The sequence below is a fragment of the Anabrus simplex genome, chromosome 7 (genome assembly GCF_040414725.1).
Source record: "Anabrus simplex isolate iqAnaSimp1 chromosome 7, ASM4041472v1, whole genome shotgun sequence".
In the NCBI taxonomy this organism is placed as follows: domain Eukaryota; kingdom Metazoa; phylum Arthropoda; class Insecta; order Orthoptera; family Tettigoniidae; genus Anabrus; species Anabrus simplex.
Window position 1 is genome coordinate 112,621,032 of NC_090271.1, and position 18,206 is coordinate 112,639,237.

An 18,206-nucleotide genomic window follows, 5' to 3' on the forward strand; every position below is an offset into this window, starting at 1 on the left:
GAGCACTAGTTGATTTGATGTTGATAAGTATTTTTGTTTTAAAACCCGTATATAGTTAATTATTGTTTCTAGGAAAATATTACTCCGTGATTTTCAGGAAGAAAGAAAAGAAGAAAGATAGGTTTCATTTTTCTGCTAGTCATCTGTTATAGGAGGAGATCACAGACACATTATACTCAGCTTTAGCTGCTTAATGAAAAATGTATCTTCCTGAATTATTGTTTTCGTCTCTACTTTTAATTCTGAATTTAGAAGCAATAATTAATTGTTCTAATGACTGCATCTAATACTATTCCTGATTAGCATGTCTTGATCGGCCGAGAACAGTATATGATAAGTGTTGTGTTAGTACGGACGAATGGCTAATAACTTTACTCTCAGAGTTAATGATTGTGTCCGACGTGAAGATATAAATCAAAATGCTGTACGATAACAATAGAATATCTGAGCGGATGCGGGTATATAACAAAGCTTGTATTCCGGTCGAGGTCCAAGAGTTGAGCTAGTGATGGGCCTGCTATTCTTCGTGATGGCGACATGGCTCGCTGTGGTTGGACAGATGACCGGGGCACGTCCGCAAGTAAAACTGGAGCAGGGCATCGTCAAGGGCAAGGAGGTGCGCTCGCGAGCCACAAGTAACACCTTCCTGGCTTTTCAGGGCATCCCGTATGCCAAGCCACCACTGGGGGACCTACGTTTCAAGGTAAGAATATGTATATTATGATCATTATGTTCATATATAGTTATCCAAAACGTATTAGTTCGCCTCTGTTGTGTAGTGGTTAGAGAGTACGCGGAGACCAGGGTTCGATTCCCGGCTATGCCACAAAATTTGGAAAGTGTTAAGAGGGCTAGAACGGGGTCCACTCAGCCTCGAGAAGTCAACTGAGTAGAGGGGGGTTCGATTCCCACCTCATCCATCCTCGAAGTGGTTTTCCGTGGTTTCTTACTTTTCCTACAGGCAAATGCCGAGATGGTACCTAACTTAAGGCCACGGCTGCTTCCTTCCTTCTTCCTTCCGATCTTCCCTGTTCAGCATAGCAGGTGAGGCCACCTGGGTGAGGTATTGGTTCTTCTTCCCAGTTGTATCTCCCCGACCCAAAGTCTCATGCTCCAGGACACTGCCCTTGAGATGGTAGAGGTGGGATCCCTCGCTAAGGCCTAGGGAAAAACAACCCTGGACAGTAAACAGAATAAGAAGGAAAGAAAAAGTATTAACGTAGAATACGGCTTTTGTTTTCGAGAATCTACTTTGTCTAAAGTGACACACCTAGTTCCCGAGTCAGGTGAACTAACCAAATGTGGCTATAATCTCCGGTCGGGTATCGAACACAGGACCATCTGAACCGAAGGCTGCTTCGCTGTTTATTCAGTCAAGAAGCTGCACACATAAATGCTTTTAATTCATTGTCATAAAAACGGATTTTACGCATAATGTTTGCATGCCTTATTTAAAACTGCTGTGTAGGGGTAGGGTGCCTGCCTCTTACTCGAAGGACCTGGGTTCGATTCCTGGCCAGGTCAGGTTTTTTTACCTGGATCTGAGGGCAGGTTCGAGGTCCACTCAGCCTACGTGATTGCAATTGAGAAGTTATCTGACGGTGAGATGAGGGCCCCGGTCTAGAAAGCCAAGAATAACGGCCGAGAGGATTTGTTGTGGTGATCACACGACACCTAACAGTCTGCAGGCCTTCGGGCTGAGCAGCGGTCGCTTGATAGGCCATGACCCTCCGGGGCTGTTGCGCCCATGGGGTTTGCTTTTTGGTTTTTATAATGCATTATACTGACTTCACTGTCATACAGACTTTTAACGGAGAGTTACTTCGTTGGAAGGCATACACACCTTAATTTTCCCTCTTCCTTCTCCACCGCTTTTCCCCACGCCCCGATGGGATCACAGCCGTCATCTGTGTCACGCAAGCGGACTCGGCCCAGTTATATCAACCTTATGTGGCGAAATATATCCAGTATATGCTACTATTCAATCATTACGTACTTCTGTAGTGTTATCGCTGTGATTGCTGTGTATGATGAAACAAACACCTTTGTAATCGCAATTGATAACGGACACAAGACACGAAGTGTTTCGGTATTGGAATTTAAATACAGAAGATGACCCCTGAAAATCACTTAAAAGTGGTCCAACGTTACAAGAGATAAATCTCATATTTAAGTCCGTATTGTCACCTTAACAGAGTTTATTTATTTACTTATTTATTTATTTATTTATTTATTATTTATTGCACACTATAGGACCAATTACTACGTTATATAAACTACAATTAACATGGCGGTACTTAGGATCTAAACTATATCCAAGTTTTATCTGTTCTAATCACCTTTAATATTTATATAGGCCTAAAATATCAAAGTATTTTTCTAAAAACGAAAGAGCCTTATATTAATATGGTGAAAAAGCACACAACAAAGTAAAATCGTAAAAAAAAAAAAAATGAAGCAATTAACGTACAAGTTCAGCTTACAATACATAGATCTTAGATTTTCCTATTTTTATGACTTCATACAATTGCGCGATGAAGTTCAGTTAGAAACTTGCGCATTGGCAGACTGAAGTCAAGGCCATTATTTTTATGAACGGCACTGTTGAAGATACTACGGAGTCTGTTCTCCGGCGAGTTACCATGGGCACACGTCCTGGTTTTTTTATTTTAATATGTTATATTTCTGGAATTGAAACGATGTACATAGAAATTTAATAGAGACAGTAATAGCATAGTTTACAATTTTAAAAATAAATTTTACTGCATCTTTCCATCTGCGAATTTCTAAACCCTCCACTCCTAAATTTAAAAGGATACCACTAAATAGTACCATACGTGGACAGTAGCCAGATTTTTATATTGTATTTTAAAAAAAATCTCTGGCATATTCTATTTTTGGTCTTACTGTGGTATTAAACAGACGAATGCAAGTTTTGTGTTTTTGAAGGGTTTTATATTCGTGATAATGAATCCTAGGGTCTGGTGTGTGATTCAGCTATCACTTTCAATACATGCGAACTGAAAGTAAGCTCGTGGTCGAATAAAACCGCGATGTGTTTCATCTCGCAAACCGATCGTAAATCACTGTCACCTAGCTTGTAAGTGTAGTGAAAGGGAGTTTTCCTTCTGGTGAACGACATCGACAGACATTTTTCTGCATATAAGTACAGTTTATTTTCAGTCTCCCTCTTCAATACACTTTTCAAGTCTAGCTGAAGTTGTTTACAGTAATTTATGTTTTCAATGGCTTTGAATACTTTGAAATCGTCCGTGTATAGCAAACTACTGGAATATTTCAATTTTTTACGATTTGTTTTACTTCGCACCAACACAGATAGATCTTATGGCGACGATGGGATAGGAAAGGCCTAGGAGTGGAAAGGAAGCGGACGTGGCCTTAAGGTACAGCCCCAGCATTTGCCTGGTGTGAAAATGGAAAACCACGGAAAACCATCTTCAGGGCTGCCGACAGTAGGGTTCGAACCCACTATCTTCACGATGCAAGCTCATAGCTGCGCGCCCCTAACCGCATGGCCAACTCGCCCGGTATTTCACTTATTCAGGCAAGTCATTGACAAATGCAAGAAAAACGAAAGGGCCTAAATTTGACCCCTGAATTATTCCTGAATTTACAACGTATTCCGGGGAGGAACTCGTTTCTTGTCACTCAGATAGGAGCTGGAAGGATGAAATAGCGTTATGGTATTATCAGACAAAATTCCACCCTTACAACAAACTTCATTTTTATTCTTTCCAGATTAACACTGTTTTAGTAAAATGGAACATGTTTCATCGCATTGGGACATCTTCGGCTATAATACTAGGACAATAGTAATGTTCTATGAAAGCGGATCAGACTCGTTTGACCTCGCTCCTCAGTTGCTAGATTTTCCTTCTCAGACTTCCCTAACATCTCGCGGAGACAAGCCCACACCCGGTGAGTGTATTTTCAAGAAAAAATTCTCCTACCCCAAGCTGTGAATCAAATCAGCTCACTAGTCAAGGAACTAGAACTCCTCTCAAGTCAAATCACTCAAGGTTTTAAGTATACTTCGTTATAGCAATTCCACAAAACCAACTACAACAGATTACTTGTAGGCCATAATTTTTTCAAACAACTTTTATAAATTACTTCTGCAACCATTTATACATACTCTTAACACTAACTGCAAGTTGACAACGGTTATGTTTTAATCGGCAGTGGACATAATACATAAAGAATTACCCAATGCTTTTCAGCGTGTGAATGTTAATGTAACCTTGTTTCATAGTGTGAATACTTTGTCGTAGTATTATGGCTTAAGATGATCCAGTGGGATGAAACAATTTCCATTTTACTAAAATAATGTTATTCTGAAAAGAATGAAAAAGTGTACTGAAATTTTCTTCTTTCTTTCTTTCTTTCTTTCTTTCTTGATCAGTTTACGCTCCAGGGTTGGTTTTTGCCTCGGGATCAGCGAGGGTTCCAGCCTCTACCGCCTCAAGGGCAGTGTCCTGGAGAGTGAGACTTTGGGTTGGGGATACAACTGGGAAAGAGGACCCGTACCTCATCCAGGCGGTCTCATCTGCTATGCTGAATAGGGGGATGGGAAGATCGGAAGGGATAGACAAGGAAGAGGGAAGGAAGCGGCCGTGGTCTTAAGTTAGGTACCAACCCAGCATTTGCCTGTAGAAGTGGGGAAACGACGGAAAGCCACTTCGAGGATGGCTGAGGTGGGAATCGAACCTCCTATACTCAGTTGACCTCCCGAGGCTGAGTGGACCCCGTTCCAGCCCACGTACCACTTTTCAAATTTCGTGGCAGACCCGGGAACCGAACGCGGTCCTCCGGCGGTGGCAGCTAGTCTCACTAACCAATACACCACAGAGGCGGAGAAGGTGGAATTTTACCTGATAAAACCATAACGCAGTGGTGGAACGTAGCAGTTCATTTATTCGTGAAAGGAGAGTAGTGAATGTAGTACGCTTCTTTTTGGACTTTTTCTCAATTGCTTGGGGTCAGTGGATTGAACTCACTTTTACGGCCGGATGTTTTCCTAACGCCAACCCCATTCACGTGTTTCTCTGGTGGTTTATATGTTGTATGTAAATGAAGATGTGTATTAGGACAGACACAAACATTCAGACTCCCATCTAGAGGAATTAACTAAACGCGCTTATAATCCCCAGCCTGGCTAGGAATCGCACGCACGGACCTATGTATCGCGAGCTACTACGTTGATCATTCAGCCAGGGAGTCGGCCAGTAGTGAACTTGGTATAATTCGTACAGAGCAAGTGCTGTGCGGTTTGGATCACGTAGCTCTCTGCTTGCTTTTGGGAGATAGTCGGTTCGAACCCCACTGTCCGCAGCCCTGAAGGCTGTTTTCTGAGATTTCACATTTTCACACCAGGCAAATGCTGGGGCTCTTAATCATGGCCACGGTCGCTTCCTTCCCACTCCTAGCCCTTTCCTATCTCATCGTCGCCGTAATATCTATTTTTGTCGGTGCGACGTAAAGCACATTGAGAAGGAAATAGTCATAATTATTCAGTGGCGGTGTACGTTACGTTGCGGTGATTACAATGAGAGTGAGTTATGACGAATTCACTTCTGTCTTTCAGTGGTAAATGAATTACGGGGTTGGAGGCACTTTTTAAATGCAGGTATTCAGCAACTGATTAACTTGATGTGTGTTATCAAAATTGCTGCTAGAAAGGCAAATTGGTATGATGTGGTCAAGTAGTGAACATGTTTTTAATAATTTAAAAATGTTGTGTGCTTCAATCACTACTGATCTGCGTTTAGGGCAGTCGCCCAGGTGGCAGATTCCCTATCTGTTTTCCTAGCCTTTTCTTAAATGATTGCAAAGAAATTGGAAAATTATTGAACATTTCCCTTGGTAAGTTATTCCAATCCCTAACTCCCCCTTCCTATAAACGAACATTTGCCCCAATTTGTCCTCTTCAATTCCAACTTTATCTTCATATTGTGATCTTTCCTACTTTTAAAGACACCACTCAAACTTATTCGTCTACTGATGTCCTCCCACGCCATCTCTCCACTGACAGCTCGGAACATACCACTTAATCGAGCAACTCGTCTCCTTTCTCCCAAGTCTTCCCAGCCCAAACTTTGCAACATTTTTGTAACGGTACTCTTTTGTCGGAAATCACCCAGAACAAATCGAGCTGCTTTCTTTGGATTTGTTTTCCAGTTCTTGAATCAAGTAATCCTGGTGAGGGTCCCATACACTGGAACCATACTCTAGTTGGGGTCTTACCAGAGACTTATATGCCCTCTCCATTACATCCTTACTACAACCCCTACATACCCTCATAACCATGTGTAGGGATCTGTACCCCTTATTAACAATCATATTTATGTGATTACCCCAATGAAGGTCTTTCCTTATATTAACTCCTAGGTACTTACAATGATCCCTAAAAGGAACTTTCACCCCATCAACACAGTAAGTAAAACTGAGAGGAATTTTCCTATTTGTGAAACTCACAACCTGACTTTTAACCCCGTTTATCAATACACCATTGCCCACCGTCCATCTCACAACACTATCGAGGTCACCCTGCAGCCGCTCACAATCTTGTAACTGATTTATTACTCTGTACAAAATAACATCATCTGCAAACAGCCTTATCTCTGATTCCACTTCTTTTTACACACACACACACACACACACACACACACACACACACACACACACACACACACACACACACATACATATATATATATATATATATATATAAGAAAACAAAGGTCCAATAATACTGCCTTGAGGAATTCTCCCTCTTAATTATTACAGGGTCGGATAAAGCTTCGCCTACTCTAATTCTCTGAGTTCTATTTTCTAGAAATATAGCCACCCATTCAGTCACTCTTTTTTCTAGTCCAATAGCACTCATTTTTGCCAGTAGTCTTCCATGATTTACCCTATCAAATGCCTTAGATAGGTCAATCCCAATACAGTCCATTTGGCCTCCTGGATTCAGGATAGCTGCTATATCTTGCTGAAATCCTACAAGCTGAACTTCAGTAGAATAACCTTTCCTAAACCCAAACGGCCTTCTGTCAAACCAATTATTAATTTCGCAAGTATGTCTAAAATAATCAGAAAGAATGCTTTCCCAAAGCTTACATACAATGCATGTCAAACTGACTGGCCTGTAATTTTCAGCTTTATGTCTATCACCCTTTCCTTTATACACAGGGGCTACTATAGCAACTCTACATTCACTTGGTACAGCTTTTTTTTTTTTTTTTTTTTTTTTTTGCTAGTTGCTTTACGTCGCACCGACACAGATAGGTCTTATGGCGACGATGGGACAGGGAAGGGTTAGGAGTGGGAAGGAAGCGGCCGTGGCCTTAATTAAGGTACAGTCCCAGCATTTGCCTGGTGTGAAAATGGGAAACCACGGAAAACCATCTTCAGGACTGCCGACAGTGGGGTTCGAACCTACTATCTCCCGAATACTAGATACTGGCCGCACTTAAGCGGCTGCAACTATCGAGCTCGGTACAGCTCCTTCAACCAAACAATAATCAAATAAGTATTTCAGATATGGTACTATATCCCAACCCATTGCCTTTAGTATATCCCCAGAAATCTTATAAATTTCAGCTGCTTTTCTGGTTTTCAACTTTTGTATCTTACTGTAAATGTCATTGTTATCATAGGTAAATTTTAATACTTCTTTAGTAATACTCACATCCCTTATCTGGACATTACCCTTGTAACCAACAATCTTTACATACTGCTGACTGAATACCTCTGCCTTTTGAAGATCCTCGCATACACACTCCCCTTGTTCATTACTGATTCCTGGAATGTCCTTCTTTGAACCTGTTTCTGCCTTAAAGTAGCTATACATGCCCTTCCATTTTTCACTAAAATTTGTATGACCACCAATTATGCTTGCCATCGTGTTATCCTTAGCTGACTTGTTTGCTAGATTCAATTTCCTAGTAAGTTCCTTCAATTTCTCCTTACAGTACTTACATAACCATTTTTAACTATTTTGTTCCAAGTCTTATTCTCTTTACTTCTCTGTTAAAATATAGAGAATCTTCAGCATTCCTTACCACCTCTAAAGGTATAGACCTATTTTCACATTCTTCAACAATTGCTTTAAACCCATCCCAGAGTCTGTTTACATTTTTATTTTCCAGCGATCATAGTTACTTTTTAAAAACTCCTTCATGCCTGTTTTATCAGCCATATGGTACTGCCTAATAGTCCTAATTTGAATACATTCCTTTATTTCACATTTATTTTTAACTACGACAAAAGCAGCTACGTGATCACTAATACCATCTATTACTTCGGTTTCTCTATAGAGCTCATCTGGTTTTATCAGCACCACATCCAAAATATTCTTCCCTCTATTTGGTTCCATCACTTTCTGAATCAGGTGTCCTTCCCATATTAACTTATTTGCTATTTGTTGTTCATGCTTCCTGTCGTTCGCATTACCTTCCCAATTGACATTTGGTAAACTGAGATCGCCCGCTATTATCACGTTCCTATCCTTATCGTTTCCCACATAGCTGATTATCTTATCAAATAATTCTGAATCAGCGTCAGCGCTACCCTTCCCCGGCCTGTACACTCCGAGATATGGGTGTGTTTAGTTCGTTTAGTATAATTCTAGAGTGTTAAAATTGTGTTCCATAGGAATGATATAGAGAAATGTAATGTTTATGTTGATGTTTGTGTGTTCTGAAATACCTTGTTGGTGTCCTTTCAATCACTTCTTAGCAACTGAATTTCATGTCATAAATACTTGATGCGTTCTTTACCAACATTGTGGTTAGAAAGATAATTCTTTTTACGACGTAGTCATGCAGGAAATGAGATTGGAATGTTCCTGTTCCTTGAGGAAGAAGTTGGTGCTTTGAGATGTGTTTCGTTTGAAGGAGTATGTAGGTGTATTTTATATTGATCTAGAGCATGTATGGCTAAGGTGACCAACTGTTGAAGGAAGGAATGAGGGACAAGATAGTCAAAAAATGGGTCCATTCCACAATTTTGGAGGACAGCTACATTATTAGCTGTAATTTTAAAACGATAAAAATTGTAACATTTTCCAAAGCATGGTGTTGTCAGTTTCCCTCCTTGTTGAACAAAAGTACTGTTACTGAAGCAATAATATTGAAAGATACATTTCCCTCATCGTTATTGTACAATTTATTTTTCCGATCTGTGGGTTAAAGACCATTCATCTGAATGGAAACAAAGAAGGCAACAAATTCTGAAATATTAAAATAAATATTGTTCATTCTACATACCAAATGCCATCACAAGTTTTAAAACATGGAAATAGGGCGAAAATTACATATTCGTGGCACTTCTTAGTTTTAAAAGTTACATGAAATGCTTTCTAACATTACTTGTTGGGCTGATGGCCTAGATGTTAGATCAATTTAAACAACAAGGAAACAAGCATCAACATTTGTTCTAAATTGTGAATAATGCAAGTTCTACAGTGTTAGAAGTGCGTTCATTAGGACTGATGTTGAGATATTCCATATTTGTATTAATGTCTGCACATTTGGAAATGCAAATTCTATGTTACGGTATATTTTAGTGCTGTCTTACTAGGCCTATATGTAAAAAATGGATGTATGTGTGGGGGTGTGTAAAGGACACCTTCTAAACCACTGGAGAAATTTCCATCAAACTTGGTACACTTATGAGTATGACTTACTATCTGGAGACGAGCACTATGGGGGTAAGCCATTCCTAGCACCTTTAGGGGAGAGAGGTCAGGGGGGTTTCGTATAAAAATAATCGAATATAGAGTATCGAATCCATTTTTTTCAGGGTCGCTGAAATGAATAGTGACACTCCGGATTTTGTTAAAGTCAAACTTCAGCCCCCTTTGGGGTGGAGAGCGAGGGGTGAGTGATATATAAAAAATAATCGAAAATAGTGTCGTATCCGTGCTTTTTGGGGTCACTGATATGAAAAGGGGAAATGCAGATATTTTTAAAGTACAAGTTCGGCCCCCTTTGGGGTACAAATATTACCTATCTGGAAAAAATACTGTGGGGGCAAGACTCCCCTAAATCCCCTAGGGAAGGGGGTGAAATATAATCTATATTAATAAATTGAAGTAAGTTTGAAGCTATCTATAATATACTGTACATTATATAAATGAAGATATAAAATGAAAATAGACGCGAATTAATGAGGTATTTCCAGGCAACTTAGAAACTTTATACCAGAGAAGCTGATGACTGCAGGATCCCTAGAAAGATCAAAAATTCTCAAAATACCCTGAGGGGGTCACGCTGTGAGTTTCACAGTTGGGGCTTAGCATAAGAACGAGGTCGGATATATTTATCCAAAACGAGGTTTCATGGGCTTATAAGTCTCCTGAAAGTCCCAAGTTCCTGAAACCCCCAAATCAAAATGGCGGCAAAATCTGCCAGACGAGGTAGAAAATTGAAGTTAGGCAAAATTATAGATTTTACCCTGTGACTGACGGAAAAATTACGATGTGTTTAATTTTTCAATTTTTACCCCCGAAAAATATCGAAATATGGAGGCAATTTTAATGACGGCGCAGACCTTCCTTTCGAGTTATTCGGTGGCTAAACGGTAAGTCGTATCACAAAACGGATGACACAATCTCGGTTCAATTTGGAGTGATCTACAACTTTGGTCCTATGACGTTTTGTCGTATCTATCTCTTATACGTCAGATTTGTCTCTATCGATTGCACGTAAATGGTGCACTTTTTACACGTATGATTTATAGTTTGAATCATTTATAGGAAGGATAGGATCATCAAATTCTCTAGGAACATTGGCCCACCCAGTAGCCATATGTGAGTCTTTTCTATGTTTGTAGCTGTCACATAAGTATCCGAAAAGTAATGCACTGTGGGGAAACCTTACCCTAACTTCACCCTATTCAACGTTTCTAACTCAATCCTACCCATAAATAGTAGAGATACTAGAAAATATCACAGGACCAGCCATTTATACCGCTAAACGGGGCGTGTTTTCGTACAATCCGTTTGTCGATATGGTGTACCGTTTAGGAACAGATAATCTATAAACAAAGGTCTGCAATATTGTAAACGTGCATATAGTTCTATATGTCGATCAATATTTATTCATTGAAGTTGATTTGTAGCGATCTAGAAAGGATGAGTCTGCTATTGTAATTAGTACTCCCCACGTCGACTTTGACTAGCAGTAGAAATGGGATCCTTCAACTCCCGTGTACCATTAAAATGAATAATTTCCTTCTCGGTTTGACTGGCAGAAGTCAAGGGAGCATTCATTTTTTTCAAAACTCCTTTACCCCAGTAGGCAATGGTGCCCGCCATTATTAAAAAAAAATTCGCACCAAAAATGTGACTGACGTTAGGCATAGTGGCCTGCTATTACAACGGAAACTCACCAACTCGGTGTGACTGGCAGTAATCTGACTGACATTAAGAAAAGGGGCCTGTCATTATAATGATAACAGCACAAATCAATTTTGACTGGCAGTAGGGAAGGTGCCAGCCATTATAATAAAATTTCCTCAACTGTAATATGTCTGAAAGTAGGAAATGGGGCGTGCCATTGTAACGAATATTCCCCAAATTGATTGTGACCGCGCAGTAGGCAATTGGTCCTGCCATTATAACGAAAATTCCCAACTTGATTGTGAATGGCAGTAGGCAGGTGGACCTGCCATTATCGCAACTCCGCTACTCGCACTTTACATTGGAAACAACGTATGTGGACCTCCCTATGCTGTTTCTCGGAAAACGCTAAGAGACATGCTATTTAAAAAATCTTATTCACTGCATGTACAGTAATTTACTTCGATATCCGTATACAATGTATAATACCGTAGCGAAGCACGGGCACATTTGCTAGATTTTATATAACTTGCTTTACGTCGTAACGACACAGATAGGCCTTATGGCGACGATGAGATAGGAAAGGGCTGGTAGTTGGAACGAAGCGGCCGTGGCCTTAATTAAGATACAGCCCCAGCATTTCCATGTTGTGAAAATGGAAAAGCACGAAAATTTTCTTCATGGCTGCCAACGGTGGGATACGAATTCATGTCCCGAACCGCGTAGCCATCTTGCTCAGTTTATGATGTCAATTACTGTATCAACGGATTACAGAAAATCGGAGGATATCGTTTGATAATTTTCGCGTAGCTCCAATGTTAACAGTAAAGAGAAGCATGCAATACGTAGTCAACTGACATTTTGTGACCTGGATACATCGCACACCATGTTATAATAATAAATTACAGTTTGTGAAGTTCAGTGACAGGGGCAGTAAATTTTTGGCACTTTCATAAACTCCCTGTTATAATTATTTCTGTCCATGGAGCGTTTCTTACAGAAGTAATGAAACACATGTTAAAAGGTCACGAGTGTTGTTTATAAATATTTTGACACATAACCTATGCAACTGTCCATTGTGCAAGCGGGATGTAGGTCAGTGGGTTAGGTAAACAGACACATTTCGCCACTGTGGGCAATTTTGCCTCCTACGATACCAAACTGGCTGATAATGCTCGTTGGAAATCCAGTTTGCCGTAATTATTATTGTATCCGGCATACCTGACTGCTTCGGTGGATCAAGGGTAGAGTGCCTGTACATGATCTCACGTTCACGGGTTCGAATCCAGCTAAGTTAGTAGATGTTTGCAGGACGGGCAAAATCTCGGCACTCCATATCATTGTTGTTGACACACTGTGTAACCTGGCAAAATTATCTCAGCCGTAGTATCCGTACGTTGAGAGCTAGGCGCCCTAACTTCGTCACTCCGAAGAAGTTATTTCGATTGCGATTTCGTGGTTAGATAACAGCACAATTAGAATGCCGAAATTTGTGGGCAAGCCATCTAGATGGCTCCACTTCGGACTGCCTGCAACTCTGTAGTTGAGACCACACGATTATTATTATTATTATTATTATTATTATTATTATTATTATTATTATTATTATTATTATTGTAGCCTCCATGGCTCAGGTGGCAGTGCGCCGGCCTCTCACCGCTGGATACCGTGGTTCAAATCCCGGTCACTCCATGTGAGACTTGTGCTGGACAAAGTGGAGGCGGGACAGGTTTTTCTCCGGGTATTCCGGTTTTCCCTGTCATCTTTCATTCCAGAAACACGCTCCACTATCATTTCATTTCATCTGTCAGTCATTAATCATTGCCCCAGAAGAGTGCGACAGGCCTCGGCAGCCGGCACAATTCCTATCCTCGCCGCAAGTTGGGGGCTTCATTCATCTCATCCCTGACCCGGTCATTGACTGGAAAACAGGTTGTAGGTTTCTTCATTATTATTATTATTATTATTATTATTATTATTATTATTATTATTATTATTAAACTCAAAATTACTTATCGTTTCGTAACTATTTACTAAATTGGCTCGCCATATTTTGTAAGGAAAGCAGCGAGTCTATGGAATGCGATATAAGTCCTCATTTCAGCACCAACAGCGACTGATATGCTTCTTTGCTTGCATTCATATAGAACGTGGCCTCTCAGGGTGCATGCACCGGTGCATTGTGCGGCGCAAAGTGCAAAAGAAGACTTCACTGGATTGACAAGAGTACAGAGCCCCCACTCCTCGACATTAAGCAATAGCGCGCTCTCTCTCTTACCCTACGCCTGTCTCGCTCGCTCCACCTGTCTTCCCTTCATCACTTGCTCAGCAATGCTCTACATCCGAGCAGAGTAGAGCCAAACTTAGTCGAGTCACTCCGAGACAAAACGCTGGTCTGAACCGAGGTGAGTCCGATCGATGCAGTGTGCAAAGAACCTCTGCGCCTCGGTTTGCACGCGAGAGATTTTGAGCGTTTGGGAGGCCCTGATATAGAATATGGTGAGACATGATGGAGGAATGTCTCTTTTTTTGTCCCATCCACTGAGCAAAGTAGAAATTTGAAGGGAAAGTAACGACCTAATGTTGAATTCTGGACCTAATCGAACAGTTGTCTGAATAGTTCGATATTTTTTTTCTTATAGACTAAGGAGCGAATGGGATTTTTATCGCCCTAATATAACTAGACCTTCTTCGGTCGCAATTATCCTATAATACAAACAATCAGTATGGTATGGTTTGGTATTTTTTAACTGTTAGGTTCTTCAGTTTGCCGAAACTAATTTTGAGTAATAAAATTTGTAAACTACACTGGAACCTCGATATCTCGAATAACCTCGAGAGCTAAATTTTATTTAGAGTTATCGAAATTTCGAGACATAGAGGATACGTTTTTGAGCAAGTATAGCACATAATTGAATCATACGGGCTTATACTGAATACATTATTTTTAACAGTATTTGAAAATATACAAACAAACTATTTTATGGCATAGCTTTAATTATAACCCATATTTTAGAAGACAAGATAAAGTACCTACAGTCGTGAAAGAAGAAACATACCTCCATAAACACTTTTGAAAAAAACCTGTTAGTCTCTTCTGTTTATTGCCGTTAACCTTTCTTCCTTCTCGCCAATACCACGCAGCCGGGAATCGTAAATGTAGCTGCTTGTCATCCTCTTCGGGGGTTGCTTTCGTACGTGACCAGTAATTCATTCACACCCGAGAAACAGCTAGGCTTCGATCATCAGAAGTTTGAGTTTTGCGGTTCCCGTCATATTAGCTCCCAGCATCACTGTAAACCTTTCTTTACTTTTTAACTGTTCCTCACAAACCACAAATGCCTTATTGCACACTTAATGTTGCACAAAATTCGAGTCACAGAGTATCTTTTTCTTCAAGGGAGGAAATGTCTGCTTCGAGAAATCGAGAAATTCGTGTGACAATTTTGAGTAATAGAGAAATAATACACGTGAATAATGGAACAAACGGCTGGGAAATTTAATTGACTTCGAGATACTGAAAGTTCGAGTAATGGAGGTTCGAGATATCGAAGTTTGACTGTGTCTGCAAAAGAAAAAACATACGGTAACAGAATTATAATTTTAATTATTTAAAATTAACATTTTTATTAAGTTGTTCCGTTTTCAGGCATGATACTTTAATTAGTTTCAGCAGAATGAAAAGCCTGAGTAAAACTTGAAAAGAAAAGGCTTGAGATAATACAAATGGTTTGATATGGTATCCTTCTGTGGTTCGGTGCCTCCCCGAAGATCTGTTTAAAACGTTTTGATAATCAAAAGCGATTTTATTTTGCGCATGTATGACATTATATCTGCTACTATTGTATTGTATTATATTTTATTGAAATAATCTATTGTTGAGTCTACAACTTGTCACATGAACTGGTTGCCAAACGAACAGAGTAATACATTTTTAAAGGGGGGGGGTAGGGAAATGGTATGTTTATATCTGAAATCAAGCAGGTCTACATAAATGAGATCGGAGAATCTTCACAGTTCCTCGAACCACAACAATGACAATTTTATCACCGCTTTTCATAGACAGCAGAAACATTTTCCGGAATTTTATAAAGAAATCTGGAATGGTACCACGCTCCAACCATCAATCCGGTGACTTTAATATTATCAAGCTGGTACACCTGCTTGTAGAAAGGCATTGTCAGCTCATAGATGCTGTCTTATCTCGAGTTTAACTTCCTTCGGTTGCATTGTGTGGTGCTCGAGTCGCACAGTGGGATCGATAAGGAATCGCTCCTTGTTATTTCTGTGGGCTATCAAGTCGATTCGCCGTGTGCTGCCAGTCGAAGCTATACCGTAAACTTCTTCATGCACATTAAAGTTTTTTTTTTCTTTTAGGAGCTCTTCTGCAATCTAAAATCTTGTTTTATGGCGACGTGAGGTTTCTTCCGGTGTTTTAACGTCGCTTTAACACATCGAAAGTTTTCGGCGACGCAAGGACGGGAAAGGTTTACGATTGGGAAGGTAGTGGCCGTGGGCATTTACCTGGTGTGAAAATAGGAAACCATGGAAAACCATCTTCAAGGCTGCCGACGGTGGGATTCGAACCCACTATCTTCTGAATGCGAGCTCACAGCTATGCGATCGTAACCGCACGGTGAATCAAGTTCCTCAGTACTTCACCATTGGTGCAACAACCCAGAACATGTGCCAATGACCAACTAGATAGCCGTATAATTACAATAAACATTAGATATAAACAGTGTCTTTTTATTTCTAAGGAAAAAAAAGGCGGCGGTACTCACCCAAACTTCTTCATAAATTGAAAATCACACTTTGTTCATATCTCCAGATATACCGTTATCTTCTCTTCCATTACCTTTTTTTAGAATTCTCTTTTACGTCGCACTGGCACAGATAGGTCTAATGGCGACGAGATTTTACTACTGGTCTACTCTGAAGAAATATTCACTTATAACTGTTTTTATGTTCTCAAACTTTTAAAATCTTGGTACACCTTAAAACATAGCATTTTATTTTTCACATGAAGCCAGTCGTTTCTCTGAAAGACGTAATTTTTCTGAATTAAACTTAATATTCAACAATTATGATCAGATCAGAATTCTCCTCCTCTTCAATTACAGTAAATATATCGGCACTTGCGATGTTTTCTTCGAATTCACTTGATTCGCAATTTTCAGGTTCAGAAGATAGCCTTCTTCAAAATAATCATCATTCTTTGTTTTATTACACACCGGTAAAAATAATTAGTTATTTTATTCATTTTACTTCTCTAACTTGTAATCCACGTCCACCCCTCGCTCCTTCTAAATGACTATAAACTTGCTTGCCTCAGCAGCACAAAAATAAGTATTTTATGCTTTTCAAATTATTTAAAAACAACGAAAGCAGTTCAATCTTAAAAAAAATCCGGTTCGTTAGTATTAACGGCACTAGTTTCAATACGTATATCGTTAGACTGTCCTTGATGAGATAAGCTTATTTGCTATAGGGTGAGAAAACCAACCCCCTACACTATTGTATTCCAGTACCCAAAAATGTGGAAGGACGAAGATTACCTCCTCTTGCTTTAACTCCGAGCTGACGACACGAAATGGTTAATAGGACAAGAATTATTATTTTAGAACGATAGTTTACGGAATCTTCAATCGAGTGTTTGTACGTGTTATATATACACTCATTTTCATAAAAAAACAGTACACCTTGAAAGATTAGAGATAAGAAGTTCATAATCACAGGACATGTAATTAGCATGTTATGCAGAAACGATTAGCATTTCAGTCACTTAGTTTCAGCATGTGTCCTGTTGCCTAATAGGCACTGGGTCCTCCATGGGCACTGATAACTCGATCCGTGCGTGATGGCATCGACGCGTATAAAGCGCGAATGGCGTCCTGGGGTATAGCCATCCATGCTGCATTCACCTGGTTCCACAATTCATCTTTGGTGGCTGGCATTGGGTCACAGCGCCGCACCCGTCGTTTCACCATATCCCGCACATTTTCGATTGGCGACAAGTTCGGTGATAGGGCGGGCCTGGGCAACAGTCTGACATCCTGTGACAACAAGAAGGCACGTGTTCGTGCAGCAACATGTGGTCACGCAATGTCCTGCCGAAAGATGGCGTCTGGGGTGTCGTGTAAAAAGGGTATGGCTGCGGGTCGCAGGATGTCATTCACGTAGGTCAAAATGGTCGCAGTGCCCTGGACACGCACCAATTGTGATTTGTGGTTGTATCCAATAGCACCCCACACCCTAGGGCCTTGAGTTGGCGCTGTATGTGTTGTGTGAATGCAGTCGAATGAGTCGAATGTGATGCCTCTCCCCCTGTCTGAGGCGAACCAAAACGCGGCCATCATTTTCAAGCAAAATTAACCTGGATGTGTCCGAAAACACTATCTGCTGCCATTTCTGTCCCCAGTGATGTCGTTCCATACACCATTGCAGTCTAGCATGTTCATGCACATTAGTCAAAGGTAGGCGGAGAAGTGGACGACACGCCGGTAACCCAGACCGTAATAAACGGCGGCGGACTGTCACTCCTGATAGTGTACGATGTGTTACACTGTTCCACGGTTGCGCCAGAGCCGAGGAGGACGCAGATCTGTCCTCCAATGCCATTCGGATGAGGTGTCGATCTTCTCGGGGGGTGGCTGTGTGGTGCGACCAGACCCATCTCGCCGTGTTCTACGGCCTTCCGTGAACCATTCTGTACACACCCGTTGCATTGCCGACACACTTCGTCCAACACGAGCAGCGATTTGCCGGTTGGATGCATCACGTTCTCTCATGCCAATAATGTGCACTCTTTCAAACTCACTCATTTGACGGTACAGTTGTC

At 40.6% G+C, this 18,206-nt stretch overlaps 1 protein-coding gene across 2 annotated transcripts in view; it reads left to right on the forward strand.

Moving 5' to 3' along the window:
- The first annotated feature begins 221 nt into the window (after positions 1-221).
- LOC136877310 (juvenile hormone esterase) overlaps positions 222-18,206 on the forward strand; it is a 129,978-nt gene continuing 111,993 nt past the window's right edge. For both annotated transcript variants that reach the window (XM_067151244.2, XM_067151243.2), the window contains exon 1: positions 222-703. In XM_067151244.2, coding sequence (XP_067007345.2) covers positions 509-703 — 195 coding nt within the window. In that variant the 5' untranslated portion in view covers positions 222-508. The remainder of the gene's footprint in view (positions 704-18,206) is intronic.